The sequence below is a fragment of the Pseudophryne corroboree genome, chromosome 12 (genome assembly GCF_028390025.1).
Source record: "Pseudophryne corroboree isolate aPseCor3 chromosome 12, aPseCor3.hap2, whole genome shotgun sequence".
Classification (NCBI taxonomy): Eukaryota; Metazoa; Chordata; class Amphibia; order Anura; family Myobatrachidae; genus Pseudophryne; species Pseudophryne corroboree.
This window is the reverse complement of record NC_086455.1, coordinates 131,449,029-131,469,596: the sequence shown is the minus strand read 5'-3', so window position 1 is coordinate 131,469,596 and position 20,568 is coordinate 131,449,029. Positions and strand designations below refer to the sequence as shown.

Below are 20,568 nucleotides of genomic sequence, written 5' to 3'. Positions count from 1 at the left end.
GGTAGAGGCCACGGTTCGTCCGTGAGCATCTCTTGAAGTTCCGGGTACCAAGTCCGTCTTGGCCAATCCGGAACCACGAGTATAGTTCTTACTCCTCTCCTTCTTATGATTCTCAGTACTTTTGGTATGAGAGGCAGAGGAGGGAACACATACACTGACTGGTACACCCACGGCGTTACCAGAGCGTCCACTGCTATTGCCTGAGGGTCCCTTGACCTGGCGCAATATCTGTCCAGTTTTTTGTTTAGACGTGACGCCATCATGTCCACCTTTGGTTTTTCCCAACGGTTTACAATCAGGTGGAAGACTTCTGGGTGAAGTCCCCACTCTCCCGGGTGAAGGTCGTGTCTGCTGAGGAAGTCTGCTTCCCAGTTGTCCACTCCCGGAATGAATACTGCTGACAGTGCTATCACATGATTTTCCGCCCAGCGAAGAATCCTTGCAGCTTCTGCCATTGCCCTCCTGCTTCTCGTGCCGCCCTGTCTGTTTACGTGGGCGACTGACGTGATGTTGTCCGATTGGATCAACACCGCCTGACCCTGAAGCAGAGGTTTTGCTTGACTTAGGGCATTGTAAATGGCCCTAAGTTCCAGAATGTTTATATGAAGAGACGTTTCCAAGCTTGACCACAGGCCCTGGAAATTCCTTCCCTGTGTGACTGCTCCCCAGCCTCTCAGGCTGGCATCCGTGGTTACCAGGATCCAATCCTGAATGCCAAATCTGCGGCCCTCTAGTAGATGAGCACTCTGCAGCCACCACAGGAGAGACACCCTTGTCCTTGGCGACAGGGTTATCCGCTGATGCATCTGCAGATGCGATCCGGACCATTTGTCCAGTAGATCCCACTGAAATGTTCTTGCATGGAATCTTCCAAATGGAATCGCTTCGTAAGAAGCCACCATTTTCCCCAGGACCCTCGTGCACTGATGCACTGAGACCTGTCCTGGTTTTAGGAGGTTCCTGACTAGCTCGGATAACTCCCTGGCCTTCTCCTCCGGGAGAAACACCTTCTTCTGGACTGTGTCCAGAATCATTCCTAGGAACAGTAGACGTGTCGTTGGAATCAGCTGCGATTTTGGAATATTTAGAATCCACCCGTGCCGACGTAACACTACCTGAGATAGTGCTACTCCGACTTTTAACTGTTCCCTGGATCTTGCCCTTATCAGGAGATCGTCCAAGTAAGGGATAATTAAAATGCCTTTTCTTCGTAGAAGAATCATCATTTCGGCCATTACCTTGGTAAAGACCCGAGGTGCCGTGGACAATCCAAACGGCAGCGTCTGAAACTGATATGACAGTTTTGTACTACAAACCTGAGGTACCCTTGGTGAGAAGGGTATATCGGGACATGGAGATAAGCATCTTTGATGTCCAGAGACACCATATAGTCCCCTTCTTCCAGGTTTGCTATCACTGCTCTGAGTGACTCCATCTTGAATTTGAACCTTTTTATGTAAGTGTTCAAGGATTTCAGATTTAAAATTGGTCTCACCGAGCCGTCCGGCTTCGGTACCACAAACAGCGTGGAATAATACCCCTTTCCTTGTTGCAGGAGGGGTACCTTGATTATCACCTGCTGGGAATACAGCTTGTGAATGGCTTCCAAAACTGCCTCCCTGTCGGAGGGAGACTTTGGTAAAGCAGACTTCAGGAAACGACGAGGGGGAAACGCCTCGAATTCCAGTTTGTACCCCTGCGATACTACCTGTAGAATCCAGGGATCCACTTGCGAGTGAGCCCACTGCGCGTTGAAATTCTTGAGACGGGCCCCCACCATATCTGAGTCTGCTTGTAAAGCCCCAGCGTCATGCTGAAGACTTGGCAGAAGCAGGGGAGGGCTTCTGCTCCTGTGAAGCGGCTGCATGGTGCAGTCTTTTTCCTCTTCCTCTGCCCCGGGGCAGAAAAGAGTGGCCTTTTGCTCGCTTGTACTTATGGGAACGAAAGGACTGAGTTTGAAAAGACGGTGTCTTTTTCTGCTGATGTGGAGTGACCTGGGGTAAAAAGGTGGATTTTCCAGCCGTTGCCGTGGCCACCAGGTCCGATAGACCAGCCCCAAATAACTCCTCCCCTTTATACGGCAATACTTCCATGTGCCGTTTGGAATCCGCATCCCCTGACCACTGTCGCGTCCATAACGCTCTTCTGGCAGAGATGGACATAGCACTTACTCTTGATGCCAGGGTGCAAATATCCCTCTGTGCATCACGCATATATAGTAATGCATCCTTTAAATGTTCTATAGTTAACAAAATATTGTCCCTATCCAGGGTATCAATATTTTCAGTCAGGGAATCCGACCAAGCCACCCCAGCACTGCACATCCAGGCTGAGGCGATTGCTGGTCGCAGTATAACACCAGTATGTGTGTATATACTTTTTAGGATATTTTCCAGCCTTCTATCAGCTGGTTCTTTTAGGGTAGCCGTATCAGGAGACGGTAACGCTACTTGTTTTGATAAACGTGTGAGCGCCTTATCTACCCTAGGGGGTGTTTCCCAACGCGCCCTAACCTCTGGCGGGAAAGGATATAATGCTAATAATTTTTTAGAAATTAGCTGTTTTTTATCGGGGGAAACCCACGCTTTTTCACACACCTCATTTATTTCCTCTGACTCAGGAAAAAATATTGGTAGTTTTTTCTCACCCCACATAATACCCTTCTTTGTGGTACTTGTAGTGTCAGAAAGGTTCAATGCCTCTTTCATTGCCGTGATCATGTAACGTGTGGCCCTACTGGACATTACGTTTGTCTCGTCACCGTCGACACTAGACTCAGTATCTGTGTCAGGGTCTGTGTCGACCCACTGAGGTAACGGGCGTTTTAGCGCCCCTGACGGTGTCTGAGACGCCTGGACAGGCACTAATTGATTTGCCGGCTGTCTCATGTCGTCAACAGTTTTTTGCAAATTGCTGACATTATCACTTAATTGTTTAAATACAATCATCCAGTCAGGTGTCGACTCCCTAGGGGGTGACATCACCAACACAGGCAACTGCTCCGCCTCCACATAATTTTCCTCCTCATACATGTCGACACACGCGTACCGACACACAGCACACACACAGGGAATGCTCTGATAGAGGACAGGACCCCACTTAGCCCTTTGGAGAGACAGAGGGAGAGTCTGCCAGCACACACCCAGCGCTATATATATATATACACAGGGATAACCTTATATAAGTGTTATTCCCTTATAGCTGCTGTTATTATCGTTATTTGCTGCCAAAAATGCCCCCCCCCTTCTCTTTTTTACCCTGATTCTGAAGCAGGACTGCAGGGGAGAGTCAGGGAGCCGTCCTTCCAGCGGAGCTGTGAGGGAAAATGGCGCTTGTGTGCTGAGGAGATAGGCTCCGCCCCTTCACGACGTCCTTATCTCCCGCTTTTTTGTGTAAAATGGCAGGGGATTAAAATACATCCATATAGCCCAGGAGCTATATGTGATGTATTCTGTTTTGCCACCTAAGGTATTCTGTTATATTGCGTCTCAGGGCGCTCCCCCCCCAGCGCCCTGCACCCTCAGTGACCGGAGTGTGAAGTGTGCTGAGAGCAATGGCGCACAGCTGCGGTGCTGTGCGCTACCTTAGTCTGAAGAGAGGATGTCTTCTGCCGCCGATTTCACCGGACCTCTTCGTCTCTTCTGGCTCTGTAAGGGGGACGGCGGCGCGGCTCCGGTGACCCATCCAGGCTGAACCTGTGATCGTCCCTCTGGAGCTAGTGTCCAGTAGCCTAAGAAACCCGATCCACTCTGCACTCAGGTGAGTCCGTTTCTTCTCCCCTTAGTCCCACGATGCAGTGAGCCTGTTGCCAGCAGGACTCACTGAAAATAAAAAAACCTAACTAAACTTTTATTCTAAGCAGCTCAGGAGAGCCACCTAGATTGCACCCTTCTCGGCCGGGCACAAAAATCTAACTGAGGCTTGGAGGAGGGTCATAGGGGGAGGAGCCAGTGCACACCACCTGATCCTTAAGCTTTTATTTTGTGCCCTGTCTCCTGCGGAGCCGCTATTCCCCATGGTCCTTACGGAGTCCCAGCATCCACTAGGACGTCAGAGAAAAGAGCTTTGTTAGTTGTAGAAGACAAAAGCTAGATATTTTCTAGGAAGATAGTTAAAGATGGTTGATTATCTTCAAAACTGCCAAGAAGGCATGATCCAACCTGAGTCACCTAGCTTCATTGTGCATTATTCTATTGTTACCATTATTTCTGGATATGAATTTTACTGACTTGAATTGATGACCACCTTTAGTTATAGAAATCGTTTACTATATGTTCAAACCGATAAAGCCCATTTCTGTACAATAGTCCAAACACAGCCTATGGGATCCAGAGCAGAATTCCAGAGAGTTCAACAGTCTCTTTTTAACTCCTTCATTTCCAGAGCCAACAGTTTAGGCGTATATCCAATTGCAGTCGAAAACTGGCGTCTGTCGAAAAGACGGCAGTTTTTGACTTTTTAAGGTCGAATCCTGATTCGACCTATTCAAAGCTTTTCGACAAGTCGAGGCATTCGACTTGTCGAAAAGCACGTGGATCGGCGAAATAGCTGCCGATCCACGTGTTGATGTCGAAAACGGGGCCAAATCCGACAGGTTTTGGCCCCGTTTTCGACCATCTCAATCCGACATCAAAATGATGTCGGAATGAGATGGACCCAGAGGAGGCGAGGACAGTCGGCGGGCATACAGGGATATCAGCGCTACAGTAGCGCTGCAGCTGGATGTCACTCACCTGCCAGACCTCACGGCAGCTTCCACCCGGCTCCAGCACGCTGTTACAGCGCTACGGTAGCGCTGATCGTAGCACTGATCTCCCCCCTTCTCCTCCTCTGCGTCCCATCATAATTCGACTTGAAAAAGTCGAATTAAGATGGGGATTGAATAGGGGTTGTCGGATCCATTCCGACAAATACATGTCGGAATGGATCCGACTTTAATTGAATATACCCCTTAGAGTACACAATACAGTCTGAGATTGTAAAACGGAATTCAGCGTAGAGAAGAAAGAGTTGATCAAATTAAGGGAAGTATGGAAGCAGGGAGGGCTTGGGCATGGTACTGAGCCACAGGGGGTGGTGTTATACAAGACAGCGCAACAGAGAGACACAGGAGGCAGTGCAGCAGATAGAGGGGGCGGGGCCAGACTGGCGGACAAGTGAGGTTTGTAAATAGATAATGGAGCATAGCCTTACATTATTTAACCTTGTTTACATATATCATGAGCATTCAAGACTTATAAGGGGAGATGTATCAAACAGGACAGGTGGAGAAGATGCCCATTGCAACCAGCTTGTAATTATTAATTTAGAGAATGTACTTGATATACTGTATGATAGAAACTAATTGGTTACTATGAGCAACTGTCCCAATTGGCCTCTTTAGAAGGTTTGATACATTTCGTGAAATTATCCTTTTGATGTTTATGATGGAGGAAAAAATACTCCCGTTCCCACGGTTTAGCTGTCCTTTAATGGCATCTTACGGGTAGTTTAGGGCACTATTTGTTTTCGGTAACAGAACCCTTCAGTTCTTACCCTTCAGTTCTGATTGACAATGTGTGGTAACAAAGCAGGCAGAACGAAGCATCAGCGGTCATGCAGACATATTACCACTGGTGGGAACAACTTGCAAAACTGCTGTTTCACTTCTACATTTTAGGTAGGAATTTGTTACATTGGCTTCTTACAAATCCAGTAAAGTCTTTGCTACACATCTGACATTTCTCTCAGATCTACAAGACTCCGTCCAATAAATCTATGAATATTTTTTTCTGGCAAGAACATTCCATATTACACCAAACCGCTCTCAGCCGTTCTCAGTGGTTGAACAGGTTCCTGGAGAAGATGCACTTCCAGCAGAAACTTGTTACAAGGTGTCTGAGCACAATTTGCATGTTTCACAATTGTAGAGATGTGTGTCCTCTTCGCTTGCATGCCATCTGTCCAAGACGATCTCCCTCACACCATGAACTTCAAATACTATTTACGTGTACGTTGCCGTGCTTGCCAGAACATGTTGTAACAATATGATTCTAATAAAAATGTTATCTCAGCAGAGGAATGGGATGAATTATAAGGCTGCAGGGGCTTGGGTAAAACAATAGAGTGGCATTCTCAAGGGTAGACAGAGCTGCCAGGACAACTGGGAGTAAGAACTAGCACTGTGGCATGGAGTTAGGGAAAGAGAAGACTCCTTGTGATATACTGTATGCTCACATGTAAGTAAACAATGGGGGCATAAATGGATATGAAATTCACTAGAGACACCAAAGACAAAGCGATCTGCAGTGTGAACAAGCAACTCATGAGTTAATTTGTAATGCACACACACATTTATATATGCTGCATGTATTAATTAGTATGGATTACTATAACAAAAATTAAGAAAAACACATTAACTGATGATCTTGTAAGAGGAATGAACGTTAAGTAGGGCTTGGTACAACGTACCAGCTACAGCACATCAGGGGGTGTAGTATGGTATGCCGGCGCTCGGGCTCCCAGCGACCAGCATACCGGCGCCGGGAGCCCGACCGCCGGCATACCGATAGCGTGGCGAGCGCAAAGGAGCCCCTTGCGGGCTCGGTGGCGCGCTACGCGAGCCACACTATTTTATTCTCCCTCCAGGGGGGTCGTGGACCCCCACGAGGGAGAATAGCTGTCGGTATGCCTGGTGTCGGGATTCCGGCGTCGGTATACTGTGCGCCGGGATTCCGGCGCCGGTATACTGTGCGCCGGGATCCCGACATTCGGCATACTGAAGACCACCCCACATCAGGCAGTGTGTCTGTCTGAATGACGTGATTAAAGCACACTCACCTTTCTGGATAAACTCTGTCATTCTGTCTTTAAATGGCTGGAGATGGTCCTCTGGAGAATCCCTCATCACCATGTTTGCCTGCTTCTCACACACTATGGAGAAGAAAAGCGCTTTATCAGAAACAAGTACTGAATCTGCCTCTCTATGGGGTCTATTCACTAATCCTTAGGGAGCGATAATGTGGAGAGAGAAAGTGTAGTGAACAGTTACAACCAAAACAATGGGGGCATTCAATTAGCAGTTGAAGTGCTGGCTAAAATCCCCATGGTACAGTTAAAGGCTATTCAATTAAACAGCCTTTTTCCCGTGCATAAAAACCGGGCACGATAAACCACTGATTCCGCATAAACTGCTGAATCAATGCTTTTTTTCCCCACGCTCTGATTTTACCTATTTTACATGAATTATAGCTCATGTAGCTGCAAGGTTCTGTCAGCCTTTGGGCATTTACACACGGGTTATTCCCTGCTAACTGGATTGCTCCGGTGCGGCAATTAGCCTCGGGTTAATTGAATACACCCCAAAGAGGTGTAGAAATTACCAGTTCATCAGATGAACATACAAGTGCAATTAATTAACAATGTATGAATGAATCAAAGCATAAAATGAGACCTTTTAATGATTGCATTAAAACAAGCTCTAAATGTTTCAGCCAATCAGCTTGCAAATGTTCTTTTCACTGGTAATGTATTTGGCATTACCTCAATGTGTCAGAAAAGTGCACAAAACTAGACGAGAAATGCTTATTACACATTCTCCTTTAAAAAAGTAAATGGTTATTTTGAGTTATACCTGACAAGTAGAAGAGTCATAACTTTGTGTGACCTACCCGATGGGTATAGTGATATAACCTGCACCAGTAGATACAGTACATCCTGAAAGTATTCACAGCGCTTCACTTTTTCCACATTTTATGTTATGTTACAGCCTTATTCCAAAATGGAATAAATTAATTTTCCCCCTCAAAATTCTACACCCAATACCCCATAATGACAATGTGAAAAAAGTTTTTTAGATTTTTGCATACATCATTTTCTTTATGCAGTGCAAACAAATTATGCAGCACTTCAGAGAACATTTCAGCAATTCACATCATATCCTGTCCTAGGGGAATTTACAATCTATGTGGGAGACAACAAATCTTGGAGAGCGAGAACATGGAGAAAGATAGAGTACTAACCAATCAGCTATTCATTTGTTTTTTCAAACAAAGCAGGTGAAGTGGCAGCTAGGAACTGATTGGCTATTACTTTAGCTTGCGCCAAGGCTTAATAAAGATCCCCATATATTCCCTAGCACATGGACACACATGCTGGCTAGGATTAATTTTGTGGGTTTTATTTTCTTTTTGTCAGAAGCCAATTAAACTACCTGGGGGAGATATATGAAACTTTGGAGAGAGAAAGTATCAACCACTCAAGCTCCTGTCATTTTTCAAACCAAGCCTGTGAACTGATAACTAGGAGCTGATTTGGTTTGTACTTTATCTCTCTACAAGATTTTATACATCTCCCTCCCCCCTGTATGTGTTTGGAGTGTGAGAGGACAGCAGAACCAAGGGGGAAACCAAATACACATGGGGAGAACATACAAACACCACACAGTGCCGTGGTCAGGCATAGCACTTATGACCGCTGGATTGAGGCAGCTGTGCTATTCACTGTGCCTCATTGCTGTCCAACGATTAACAGATTTCAATGATGAATTAGAAGTTTCACAGCATGAATATTGTTAGAGCCACTGGGGCAAGGACTGGCACTGTGTAATATGTAGGGGATATATAAATAATGGTTAATAAATAATCATATATACCAGCATGTGGCCAGACGCCAGATATATGAAACAGAGTTCTTTATGCACAGTGAATCCTTCCACCGCAAATTATGTGCATTAAACGGATGTTCTCCTTTACAATTTAGATGTAGTTCTAAGACATAAAGGTGTTAAGTGCTCTATATTTTAGTGGGGGGGGGGGTAGGGGAACCTATCTAATAAGATGCCTAAATTGACTGGCTAGTTTAGTTCTGCAGAAATTGTTTTGTAATACAATCTGATGTCGGGTCGGAGGCTGCAGATATTGGCCATTGAAGAGATTTGAAATACTCCTGGTCAAGTGGTTTGTTAATTCACATCAAGATTAACCAGTGCAACTCGGATCAACTGAAACAAATGTCTACAAAATAACAAAGTTTCTAGCCCTGCAAAACTGGGATTGATTTTTTAGCCTAACTTGATTTGTACTGTAGGGGAGCGATGTTTCCGATTATATGTCTGGGGGCCCAAGAGAGTATGGGACTTATTGATCTACAGATAAAGCTAATATGTACACTCTGTTAAACTTTGGCAAAGTCAAGAGTGACAGAATTTCATTAGCCCGATCAGGTTGAAGAACCTGGTAACACTTTGTCTTGATGAGTTAATTCAGTGGGCTTTATTTACAGAGCAGCAGCTAACAATGTAAAACTGCCCTCACAGACCGTGTAAATCAGGCTGTGCTGCGAGTGCAGTATTACATTTTCACCTCCGATCGGTCGTATATTTATCCTTCTAGAGGATTCCTTATGGGTACTCTGGAGGGCTCTGTTTCCCTTAAATATAATCAAACTTCTGCAGATATTTATAATTGTCTATGGACATGCCCTTTTTAAAAAAAAATTTGGCTGAGAGTTTGGCATTTTACATCTGTTTATTTAGTTAATTATGCCCCGATGGCTCCAGAGTAGGCAATTTTTGACCTCCTACCTCCAGATATGAGAGTTCCTAGAGGTGTTCGAAAATTGTTGTTAGCAATTTCATCAGCTGCTCATACAACTATTTTACAATTATGGATATAGAATACCCCACCAATTTCCTCAGAACATTATGGAGAAAAAAAATATAGGGAACATAGTGTAAGCTGTCAAACACAAACATTTATTCTTTCCATATAAACAATCTTCTGAAAAATAAAAAAGCAAGTTGTAGGTTTATCGAATAGCCATAACAAAAGAAGGCTAATTAGAAGTATATGTACTTAGAGGCACCATGACCTCTTACTGGACCTACTTAGAACCAGGATCCGATGCCTTCAGAAAGAAATTGATTTTCTAAATGTGTTGTAAGAAGGGGAATGGAACGCTGTTCTTACAACATGTTGGAGTTGATCCGGATCCTGGTTCTATTTTTTCTCCATATGCTCTAAGGATATCATTCAAGTGGAATTCCATGTGGAGAAACTGGTGTATCATGTTAAAAACCCATCCATAACCCGAAGGGAAGTATTGTTTGGATTTGGATTTTTCTACTCATTTAGGGTCGTAGAGCATCTGTCTGGTCTATCAATTCTGGACTTCACCCTTTGAACAACAACAACACATGAGTGAAAAAACGAAGCAAAGACCCTCAGTGGAACAAATGGGTCTAAATGTTTGTTACACGTTCACACAATTATTATGACAGTGTTTCCCAAACTGGGTGCTGCGGGACGCTTGCAGGGGTTTCAAAGGTTAATGGTCCGGTACCAAATAAAATTATTTATGGTCAATGTGATGGCCAAAACCAGTGCTGGTGGCAGTCAATCCAAGAAAAATAAATAAATGTGTAGAAGCACAACCCTGTCCACCTCCACATAACTGTACCTAAGGATGACAGGTAAGCACAATTTACATAATCTAATAATTTTTGCCAAGCGTCTCAATAAGAAACATTTGGCCTTGGTGCCGTGGAAACAAAGCTGATACTCTAGCGTTCCCTTGAGTCAACAAAGTTAGGTAACCACTGCTTTATGCTATAAACCATTGATGGGGTACCCGATACACCTCAAATGCAGGAAATGCAGCACTCTGAGCTTCAAAAAGGCTGCCTATTACCCATAATAAAAAATAAATCAGAAATACAACTGAAAATGACCTTGGAACAGATACTCCATTCATCCTAAATTGCCCCTCACTTGCCTTAAAATATCCCCACGTTCTATCAGACACCCACTTGCCATAAACTACTCTGGTACTTAGACTTTCACATGTTCTTTGAAACTGTCCTTATGCCTCCAAACATCACAACACTGCCCATCAGACCTCCCCCACAATGTCATTGTAATGCTCTAACAATTTCCGGCAATAAGTGAGCAATGTTGTATTTGAAGGTTAAAAAGATGATGACTATTTAAACGTCAAACAAGCTTCCTAAGCACTTTAGGTATTATAAAATAATGATATCACTTTATAATGAAATTCAGGCATACTTTTTTCTTTTCTTTTTTTTTCACATGGATTATTTCCCATGTAGAAATTTAGATTTATCTGGCATTCTACCACCTACATTTTTAGGCATCATCTTGTTATCATTAATCAACTAATGCTGTGGCCTAGTATCTAGTCGACTTGTGCCAAACAGAATACATCATATTTACTGTGCTGCAGCGGAAAAAAAAAAAAGACAATACTTCTCGGTGTGTTTAAGCAAGAAATGTAAAATGGCAACAATACCATTGAAAGTAGAACACTGCATGCAGTTTCATTTTCCTCAAGTATGCCAAGAAATGGCAGCTTGCTTAAATACATGAACTCAGTGTCTGTGAGAACTGTAAAATAGGCACCATTAGACTGCACAAGCCGTGATTCAAAAATAATTTTTTAAAGTACCCCGACATAGTTTTCATGCAAAACATGAACAATTCTAAGCTCATCTGAGCATTACTGCTTGCCAATTTCTAAAAGTAACAAGTAGTTACATAAAAATAAATATCTTGCCAAATATAAACAGGGTGTGCACTTATGTCGGGTTGCAGGACCCAGAACCCAGACATTTTAATCAGGGAAGGCCCCCTTTTTTATTTGGAATTTTATTGTTCCAGTCTATGAGCTATAGACATTCCTTCAGCTTGTTAATTTGCTTTCCTAAAATTAAGCCATGCATGATCTCACATTCACTTGTTTCTTTGAACTAATGTCAAACGGGACCATGATGTCGACACTAATGTGTAACTTTTTTTATTTGGAAATTTTAAATAGGCTTTGTGCAATTGAATTTAAACACATCCAAGAGAACTTGTGCTTGATTTGGTGCATTTACCAGATGACAGATGTCATTCAGTAAGGGATGATATAAAGGATTGGGACAATATGCTAATTATTTATTTAGTAGCAGTTTCCTATATAGCGCAGCATATTCCGTTGCGCTTTACAATTAGAACAACAGTTATAGAACAAAACTGGGCAAAGACAGACAGAGGTAGGAAGGTCCTACAATCTATAATTAATAGTCAGCTAATTTAAAATACCATTGCTAACACTCCAAATTTTGTATTTTTATTGTGATAACTTAAGTGCATTACCAGTAATAATGTGTGGCTGCAGGTGGAGGGATATTTGTGAATTTCTTCTTTTCCGATGTAGATAAATCTTATGGCTGGAAGGACAGCTCTTTAAAAAGAGAGATCACTTAAACTTCTCTTCCCCCTTGTGCCAAATACCATATACATATAGTTATCTAGTTTATTGGTCAAGCATGTGAATGGGCTTCTATTATAATAGTTGTATTGGACATATTGTGAATGCCATGTTTTCCTACATGATCAACGTTTGGAGAACAATTTTGAACATTTTAAATGTCCTCAGTTTTCAGGTCTTCCATATTATAAAAACAAATAATTATAATACATAGAAATTCACAATGCCATGCTTAGAAGTGTGAGTGCAAGTCATTTAGAGTAGTTTGTTATAATCAAGTGACCTGAGTTAATGAACGGTAGTAATCAGGAGTGAGGAACCCTAATTAAGAGCGGCAGCAACAACCATTTGTTAGATGGATCACTGGGGATCAGACTGGTATCATGTTGGGACAACCGTCCAGAGATGGGGTCAGGAAATATAAGAGGACAAATGGGGTCTAGGTTATGCAAACAAACCTCCCAGTCTTGGAAGATCAAGTAAACCTTTAAATTTCATCTTGTTAAAGGTTAATGCTTTGGTAGCAAAACTTCTGCACAAAAACTAAGCTCAAAGAAGACGGTAAATATCTTATACAAACATACAAGATTTTTAATTGTGTTATAGCAGAATGTGTCATGAATATCCGCAGTGTTCTGTATCCTTATTTATATTTGTCAGCCTGCCTAAATAATTAGAAAAATAAATTATTGAGCTTTCAGTCCAAATGAAGAGTTCTAAAAAAAAATAAGAATTTACTTACCGATAATTCCATTTCTCGTAGTCCGTAGTGGATGCTGGGACTCCGTAAGGACCATGGGGAATAGCGGCTCTGCAGGAGACAGGGCACAAAAGTAAAGCTTTAGGATCAGGTGGTGTGCACTGGCTCCTCCCCCTATGACCCTCCTCCAAGCCTCAGTTAGGATACTGTGCCCGGACGAGCGTACATAATAAGGAAGGATTTTGAATCCCGGGTAAGACTCATACCAGCCACACCAATCACACCATACAACTTGTGATCTGAACCCAGTTAACAGTATGATAAAACGTAGGAGCCTCTGAAAGATGGCTCACAACAATAAACAACCCGATGTTATTGTAACAATAACTATATACAAGTATTGCAGACAATCCGCACTTGGGATGGGCGCCCAGCATCCACTACGGACTACGAGAAATAGAATTATCGGTAAGTAAATTCTTATTTTCTCTGACGTCCTAAGTGGATGCTGGGACTCCGTAAGGACCATGGGGATTATACCAAAGCTCCCAAACGGGCGGGAGAGTGCGGATGACTCTGCAGCACCGAATGAGAGAACTCCAGGTCCTCCTCAGCCAGGGTATCAAATTTGTAGAATTTAGCAAACGTGTTTGCCCCTGACCAAGTAGCTGCTCGGCAAAGTTGTAAAGCCGAGACCCCTCGGGCAGCCGCCCAAGATGAGCCCACTTTCCTTGTGGAATGGGCTTTAACAGATTTTGGCTGTGGCAGGCCTGCCACAGAGTGTGCAAGCTGAATTGTACTACAAATCCAACGAGCAATCGTCTGCTTAGAAGCAGGAGCACCCAGCTTGTTGGGTGCATACAGGATGAACAGCGAGTCAGATTTTCTGACTCCAGCCGTCCTGGAAACATATATTTTCCGGCCTTGACAACGTCTAGCAACTTGGAGTCCTCCAAGTCCCTAGTAGCCGCAGGCACCACAATAGGTTTGTTCAGGTGGACGCTGAAACCACCTTAGGGAGAAACTGAGGACGAGTCCTCAATTCCGCCCTGTCCGAATGGAAAATCAGATAAGGGCTTTTACAGGATAAAGCCGCCAATTCTGACACGCGCCTGGCCCAGGCCAGAGCCAACAGCATGACCACTTTTCCTGTGAGATATTTTAACTCCATAGATTTAAGTGGGTCAAACCAATGTGACTTTTGGGACCCAAAAACTACATTGAGATCCCAAGGTGCCACTGAAGGCACCAAAGGAGACTGTATATGCAGTACCCCTTTTACAAACGTCTGAACTTCAGGGACTGAAGCTAGTTCTTTTTGGAAGAAAATTGACAGAGCCGAAATTTGAACCTTAATGGACCCCAATTTCAGGCCCATAGACACTCCTGTTTGCAGGAAATGTAGGAATCGTCGAATTTCCTCCGTCGGGCCTTACTGGCCTCGCACCACGCAACATATTTTCGCCAAATGCGGTGATAATGTTTTGCGGTTACATCCTTCCTGGCTTTGATCAGGATAGGGATGACTTCATCCGGAATGCCTTTTTCCTTCAGGATCCGGCGTTCAACCGCCATGCCGTCAAACACAGCCGCGGTAAGTCTTGGAACAGACAGGGTCCTTGCTGGAGCAGGTCCCTTCTTAGAGGTAGAGGCTACGGATCCTCCGTGAGCATCTCTTGAAGTTCCGGTTACCAAGTCCTTATTGGCCAATCCGGAGCCACGAATATAGTGCTTACTCCTCTCCATCTTATCAATCTCAGTACCTTGGGTATGAGAGGCAGAGGAGGGAACCCATACACTGATTGGTACACCCACGGTGTTACCAGAGCCTTTACAGCTATTGACTGAGGGTCCCTTGACCTGGCGCAATACCTGTCGAGTTTTTCCCAACGGTTTATAATCATGTGGAGGACTTCTGGGTGAAGTTCCCACTCTCCCGGGTGGAGGTCGTGCTGAGGAAATCTGCTTCCCAGTTGTCCACTCCCGGAATGAATACTGCTGACAGTGCTATCACATGGTTTTCCGCCCCGCGAAGAATCCTTGCAGCTTCTGCCATTGCCCTCCTGCTTCTTGTGGCACCCTGTCTGTTTACGTGGGTGACTGCCGTAATGTTGTCCGACTGGATCAACACCGGCTGACCTTGAAGCAGAGGTCTTGCTAAGCTTAGAGCATTGTAAATGGCCCTTAGCTTCAGATATTTATGTGAAGTGATGTCTCCAGGCTTGACCATAAGCCCTGGATATTCCTTCCCTGTGTGACTGCTCCCCAGCCTCGCAGGCTGGCATCCGTGGTTACCAGGACCCAGTCCTGAATGCCGAATCTGCGGCCCTCTAGAAGATGAGCACTCTGCAACCACCACAGGAGGGATACCCCTGTCCTTGGTGACAGGGTTATCCGCTGATGCATCTGAAGATGCGACCCGGACCATTTTTCCAGTAGGTCCCACTGGAAAGTCCTTGCGTGGAATCTGCCAAATGGGATTGCTTCGTAGGAAGCCACCATTTTTACACAGAACCCTTGTGCATTGATGCACTGAGACTTGGCTCGGTTTTAGGAGGTTCCTGACTAGCTCGGATAACTCCCTGGCTTTCTCCTCCGGGAGAAACACCTTCTTTCTGGACTGTGTCCAGGATCATCCCTAGGAACAGAAGACAAGTCGTCGGAACCAGCTGCGATTTTGGAATATTGAGAATCCAATCGTGCTGCCGCAACACTACCTGAGATAGTGCTACACTGACCTCCAACTGTTCCCTGGATCTTACCCTTATCAGGGAATCGTCCAAGTAAAGAATAACTAAAATTCCCTTCCTTCGAAGGAATATCATCATTTCGGTCCTTACTTTAGTAAAGACCCGGGGTGCCGTGGACCATCCCTACGGCAGCGTCTGAACTGATAGTGACAGTTCTGTACCATAACCTGAGGTACCCTTGGTGAGAAGGGTAAATTTTTTGACATGAAGGTAAGCATTCTTGATGTCCCGAGACATCATGTAGTCCCCTTCTTCCAGGTCTCGCAATCACTGCTCTGAGTGACTCAATCTTGAATTTGAACCTCTGTATTCAAAGATTTTAGATTTAGAATCGGTCTCACCGAGCCGTCTGGCTTCGGTACCACAATAGTGTGGAATAATACCCTGTTTCCTTTTGCAGGAGGGGTACCTTGATTATCACCTGCTGGGAATACAGCTTGTGAATGGCTTCCAAAACTGCCTCCCTGTCAGAGGGAGACGTCGGTAAAACCGACTTTTGGAAACGGCGAGGGGGAGACGTCTCGAATTCCAATTTGTACCCCTGAAATATTACCTGAAGGATCCAGGGGTCTACTTGCGAGTGAGCCCACTGCGCACTGAAATTCATTGAGAACGGGCCCCCACCGTGCCTGAGCTTGTAAAGCCCTAGCATCATACTGAGGGCTTGGCAGAGGCGGGAAAGGGTTTCTGTTCCTGGGAACTGGCTCATCTCTGTAGCCTTTTTCCTCTCCCTCTGTCACGAGCAGAAAAGAGGAACCTTTTGTCCGCTTGCCAACAAAGGACTGCGCCTGATAATACCGCGTCTTATTTTGAGAGGCGACCTGGGGTACAAACGTGGATATCCCAGCTGTTGCCGTGGCCACCAGGTCTGAAAGACCGACTCCAAATGCCTTTTTTAAGGCAATACTTCCAAATGCCGTTTGGAATCCGCCTCACCTGACCACTTTACTGGTAGAATTGGACAACGCACTTATACTTGATGCCAGTCGGCAATATTCCGCTGTGCATCTCGCATATATTTTAAATGCTCTATAGGCAATAATATACTGTCCTTATCTAGGATATCAATATTTCCAGTCAGGGAATCCGACCACGCCAACCCAGCACTGCACATCCAGGCTGAGGCGATTGCTGGTCGCAGTATAACACCAGTATGTGTGTAAATACATTTTAGGATACCCTCCTGCTTTCTATCAGCAGGATCCTTAAGGGCGGCCGTCTCAGGAGAGGGTAGAGCCCTTGTTCTTACAAGCGTGTGAGCGCCTTATCCCCCCTAGGGGGTGTTTCCCAACGCACCCTAACCTCTGGCGGGAAAAGGTATACTGCCAATAACTTTTTAGAAATTATCAATTGTTATCGGGGGGAAACCCACGCATCATCACACACCTCATTTTATTTCTCAGATTCAGGAAAACTACAGGTAGTTTTTCCTCACCAAACATAATACCCCTTTTTGGTGGTACTCATATTATCAGAAATGTGTAAACATTTTCCCTTGCCTCAATCATGTAACGTGTGGCCCTATTGGAAATCACGGTTGTCTCTTCACCGTCGACACAGGAGTCAGTATCCGTGTCGGCGTCTGTATCTGCCATCTGAGGTAACGGGCGCTTTAGAGCCCCTGACGGCCTATGAGACGTTTGTAGAGGCACAAGCTGAGTAGCCGGCTGTCTCATGTCAACCACTGTCTTTATACAGAGCTGACACTGTCACGTAATTTTCAACAGTACATCCACTCAGGTGTCGACCCCCTAGGGGGTGACATCACTATTACAGACAATCTGCTCCGTCTCCACATAATTTTTCTCCTCATACATGTCGACACAAACGTACCGACACACAGCACACACACAGGGAATGCTCTGATAGAGGACAGGACCCCACTAGCCCTTTGGGGAGACAGAGGGAGAGTTTGCCAGCACACACCAAAGCGCTATAAACTGTATAGGGACAACCTTATAATAAGTGTCTATCCCTTATAGCTGCTTATATATATTTTTAGCCAAATAAGTGCCCCCCCTCTCTGTTGTACCCTGTTTCTGTAGTGCAGTGCAGGGGAGAGTCTGGGAGCCTTCCTACCAGCGGAGCCGTGTGGGAAAATGGCGCCGTGTGCCGAGGAGATAGGCCCCGCCTCCTTCTCGGCGGGCTCTTCTCCCGCTTTTATCTGGAAAACTGGCAGGGGTTAAATACATCCATATAGCCCAGGGGCTATATGTGATGTATTTTTTGCCATAGGAGGTATTTACATTGCTGCCCAGGGCGCCCCCCCCCAGCACCCTGCACCCTCAGTGACCGCAGTGTGAAGTGTGCTGGGAGCAATGGCGCACAGCTGCAGTGCTGTGCGCTACCTTAATGAAGACAGGAACGTCTTCTGCCGCCGATTTCTGGACCTCTTCTGTAAGGGGGCCGGCGGCGCGGCTCCGGGACCCATCCAGGCTGTACCTGTGATCGTCCCTCTGGAGCGAATGTCCAGTAGCCAAGAAGCCCAATCCACTCTGCACGCAGGTGAGTTCGCTTCTTCTCCCCTTAGTCCCTCGATGCAGTGAGCCTGTTGCCAGCAGGTCTCACTGAAAATAAAAAACCTATTTAAACTTTACTTCTAAGCAGCTCAGGAGAGCCACCTAGCCTGCACCCTTCTCGTTCGGGCACAAAAATCTAACTGAGGCTTGGAGGAGGGTCATAGGGGGAGGAGCCAGTGCACACCACCTGATCCTAAAGCTTTACTTTTGTGCCCTGTCTCCTGCGGAGCCGCTATTCCCCATGGTCCTTACGGAGTCCCAGCATCCACTTAGGACGTCAGAGAAAAACAATAAAACCTAAAATACTAAAACTCAAATAAAAATTAAATATTACACATTATAATGGTTTAAACAAATTAATGGTTAACTGGTAACGTTATTATTATAGGAAGCCAAAGGGTGCCCACGATGCCGTACAGCGATCGTTAAGAATCTGCTTAACCATGTAAATATGCAATTAGACAGATAGAGCTGGCCGTCCAAGATCCATGCTCCAAACCAAAACTTCTTATTTATTATTTGTCGGGTGCCATTGTGTTGATCTAACAGATCTCTCAATAATGCCTCAGATCCTGTCCAAAAAATGAGTAAATCATCTATGTATCTCAGATACAGTGCAAGATTCAAAAAGAGTTCAAAAATTCTGGCCTATTATTAATACTGATAAGAACCTACCTGCACTTGCGGGCACCAGATTATTACCTTGCTATACCCAGGGCCGTAATTTAGGTGACTTACCTATCAAGAGAGACATCATGAAACTTAAACAAGCGGCCACGACACATTTTCTCAGTCATAAGTTGGGATGCTACCGATGCCTGGGATGCACCACATGTAGATCATTGGTTCCGGTATGAATGGTCGACCATGTTATGGTCGACAGTCATTAGGTCGACCACTATTGGTCGACATTGACATGGTCAACATGGACACATGGTCGACACATGAAAATGGTCGACACATGAAAGGTCGACACATGAAAAGGTCGACATGAGTTTAACTTTTTATGGTGTCGTTTTTTTGCGTAAAGTGACGGGGAACCCCAATTAGTGCACCGCGTCCCCTCGCATGGCTCGCTTCGCTCCGCTACCGCTTCGCTCGGCACAGATTACCGTTCCAATCGTAGTCCACGTGGAACGTAAAGTATGGAAAAGTTCCCCAAAAGAAACAAAAGTTACAAAAACGCATGTCGGCCTTTTCATGTGTCGACCTTTCATATGTCGACCATTTTCATGTGTCGACCATGTGTCCATGTCGACCATGTCAATGTCGACCAATAGTGGTCGACCTAATGACTGTCGACCATAACATGGTCGACCATGTGAACGGATACCTAGATCATTAATCCCAGGTGATACAATCGCACATCCGTACTCCGGAAAGAAGTATACGATTAGACATGCCCTCACTTGCACTACCAAATTCGTCATATACGTCCTTACTTGCCCATGTGGTTTAAATTACGTGGGCAAGACGGAAAGACAGTTCAGAGAAAGAATGGCCGTCCATAGGTCGGCTATTAGAGCTGCGCTTGAATCTGGCACTAGCGACCAACCAGTGGCTCGCCACTGTGCGGCAGCTAGGCACAATATAGCCAGTATTAGAACTAAGTTAATCGATCACGTTCCCTTTAATATAAGAGGAGGTAATAGGAAGAAATTATTATTACAACTTGAGAGTAAATGGATTTACACCCTGGGTACCCTGTCTCCAAGGGGCCTGAACGACTCATTGGGTTTACAATGCTTCTTATAAGTGCCACGTATTTGTTTCAATAATGATATATTGCTCATCACATAAAATTATCTACTTAGTATTAGGCATTTATAGTACAATGCTAGCTATAGCTATCAGCATAGATGGTTGGTAGATCTGCCAATAACTCCAGCAGGATTTCTTTTTATTATGCTTTTATCATTATATGTTATTTTGCTTTGTTATTGCTGCCGTCCGGTTACCGGGACAACGTGACGCTGTGTCTATCTGATAGGCTGCGGTCGCTCCCGGATGACGGCACTGCAAGGACGCGCCTCTGATGATGCGGCAGGACTCGTGGACGCCGGAGCCCGGGGGCGAACACACAGCCGCGGCAGGTCAGGTAATTATGTGTTTATTCCTAAGTGTATAAATGTCTGTTATTTTGTTACACAATGTTGGTTACTCCTGATGACGGGCTGATGCCCGAAACGTCGAATTAAAGCACCATTTGCATCTTTCCTTAAGTCTCTGAGTGCCACCATCTTTGCACGCTTTATATATATATATATATATATATATATACACACACATACACACACACACATACACACACATATACTCAAATTACAGTAAATATGAAGCGGATAGCATC

General features: G+C 44.9%; 1 protein-coding gene across 3 annotated transcripts in view; it reads right to left on the bottom strand.

Moving 5' to 3' along the window:
• The window catches only part of FMN1 (formin 1), a 517,710-nt gene that overhangs the window by 40,190 nt on the left and 456,952 nt on the right, over positions 1-20,568 (bottom strand). For all 3 annotated transcript variants that reach the window (XM_063948025.1, XM_063948026.1, XM_063948027.1), the window contains one exon: positions 6,820-6,912. In XM_063948025.1, coding sequence (XP_063804095.1) covers positions 6,820-6,912 — 93 coding nt within the window. The remainder of the gene's footprint in view (positions 1-6,819; positions 6,913-20,568) is intronic.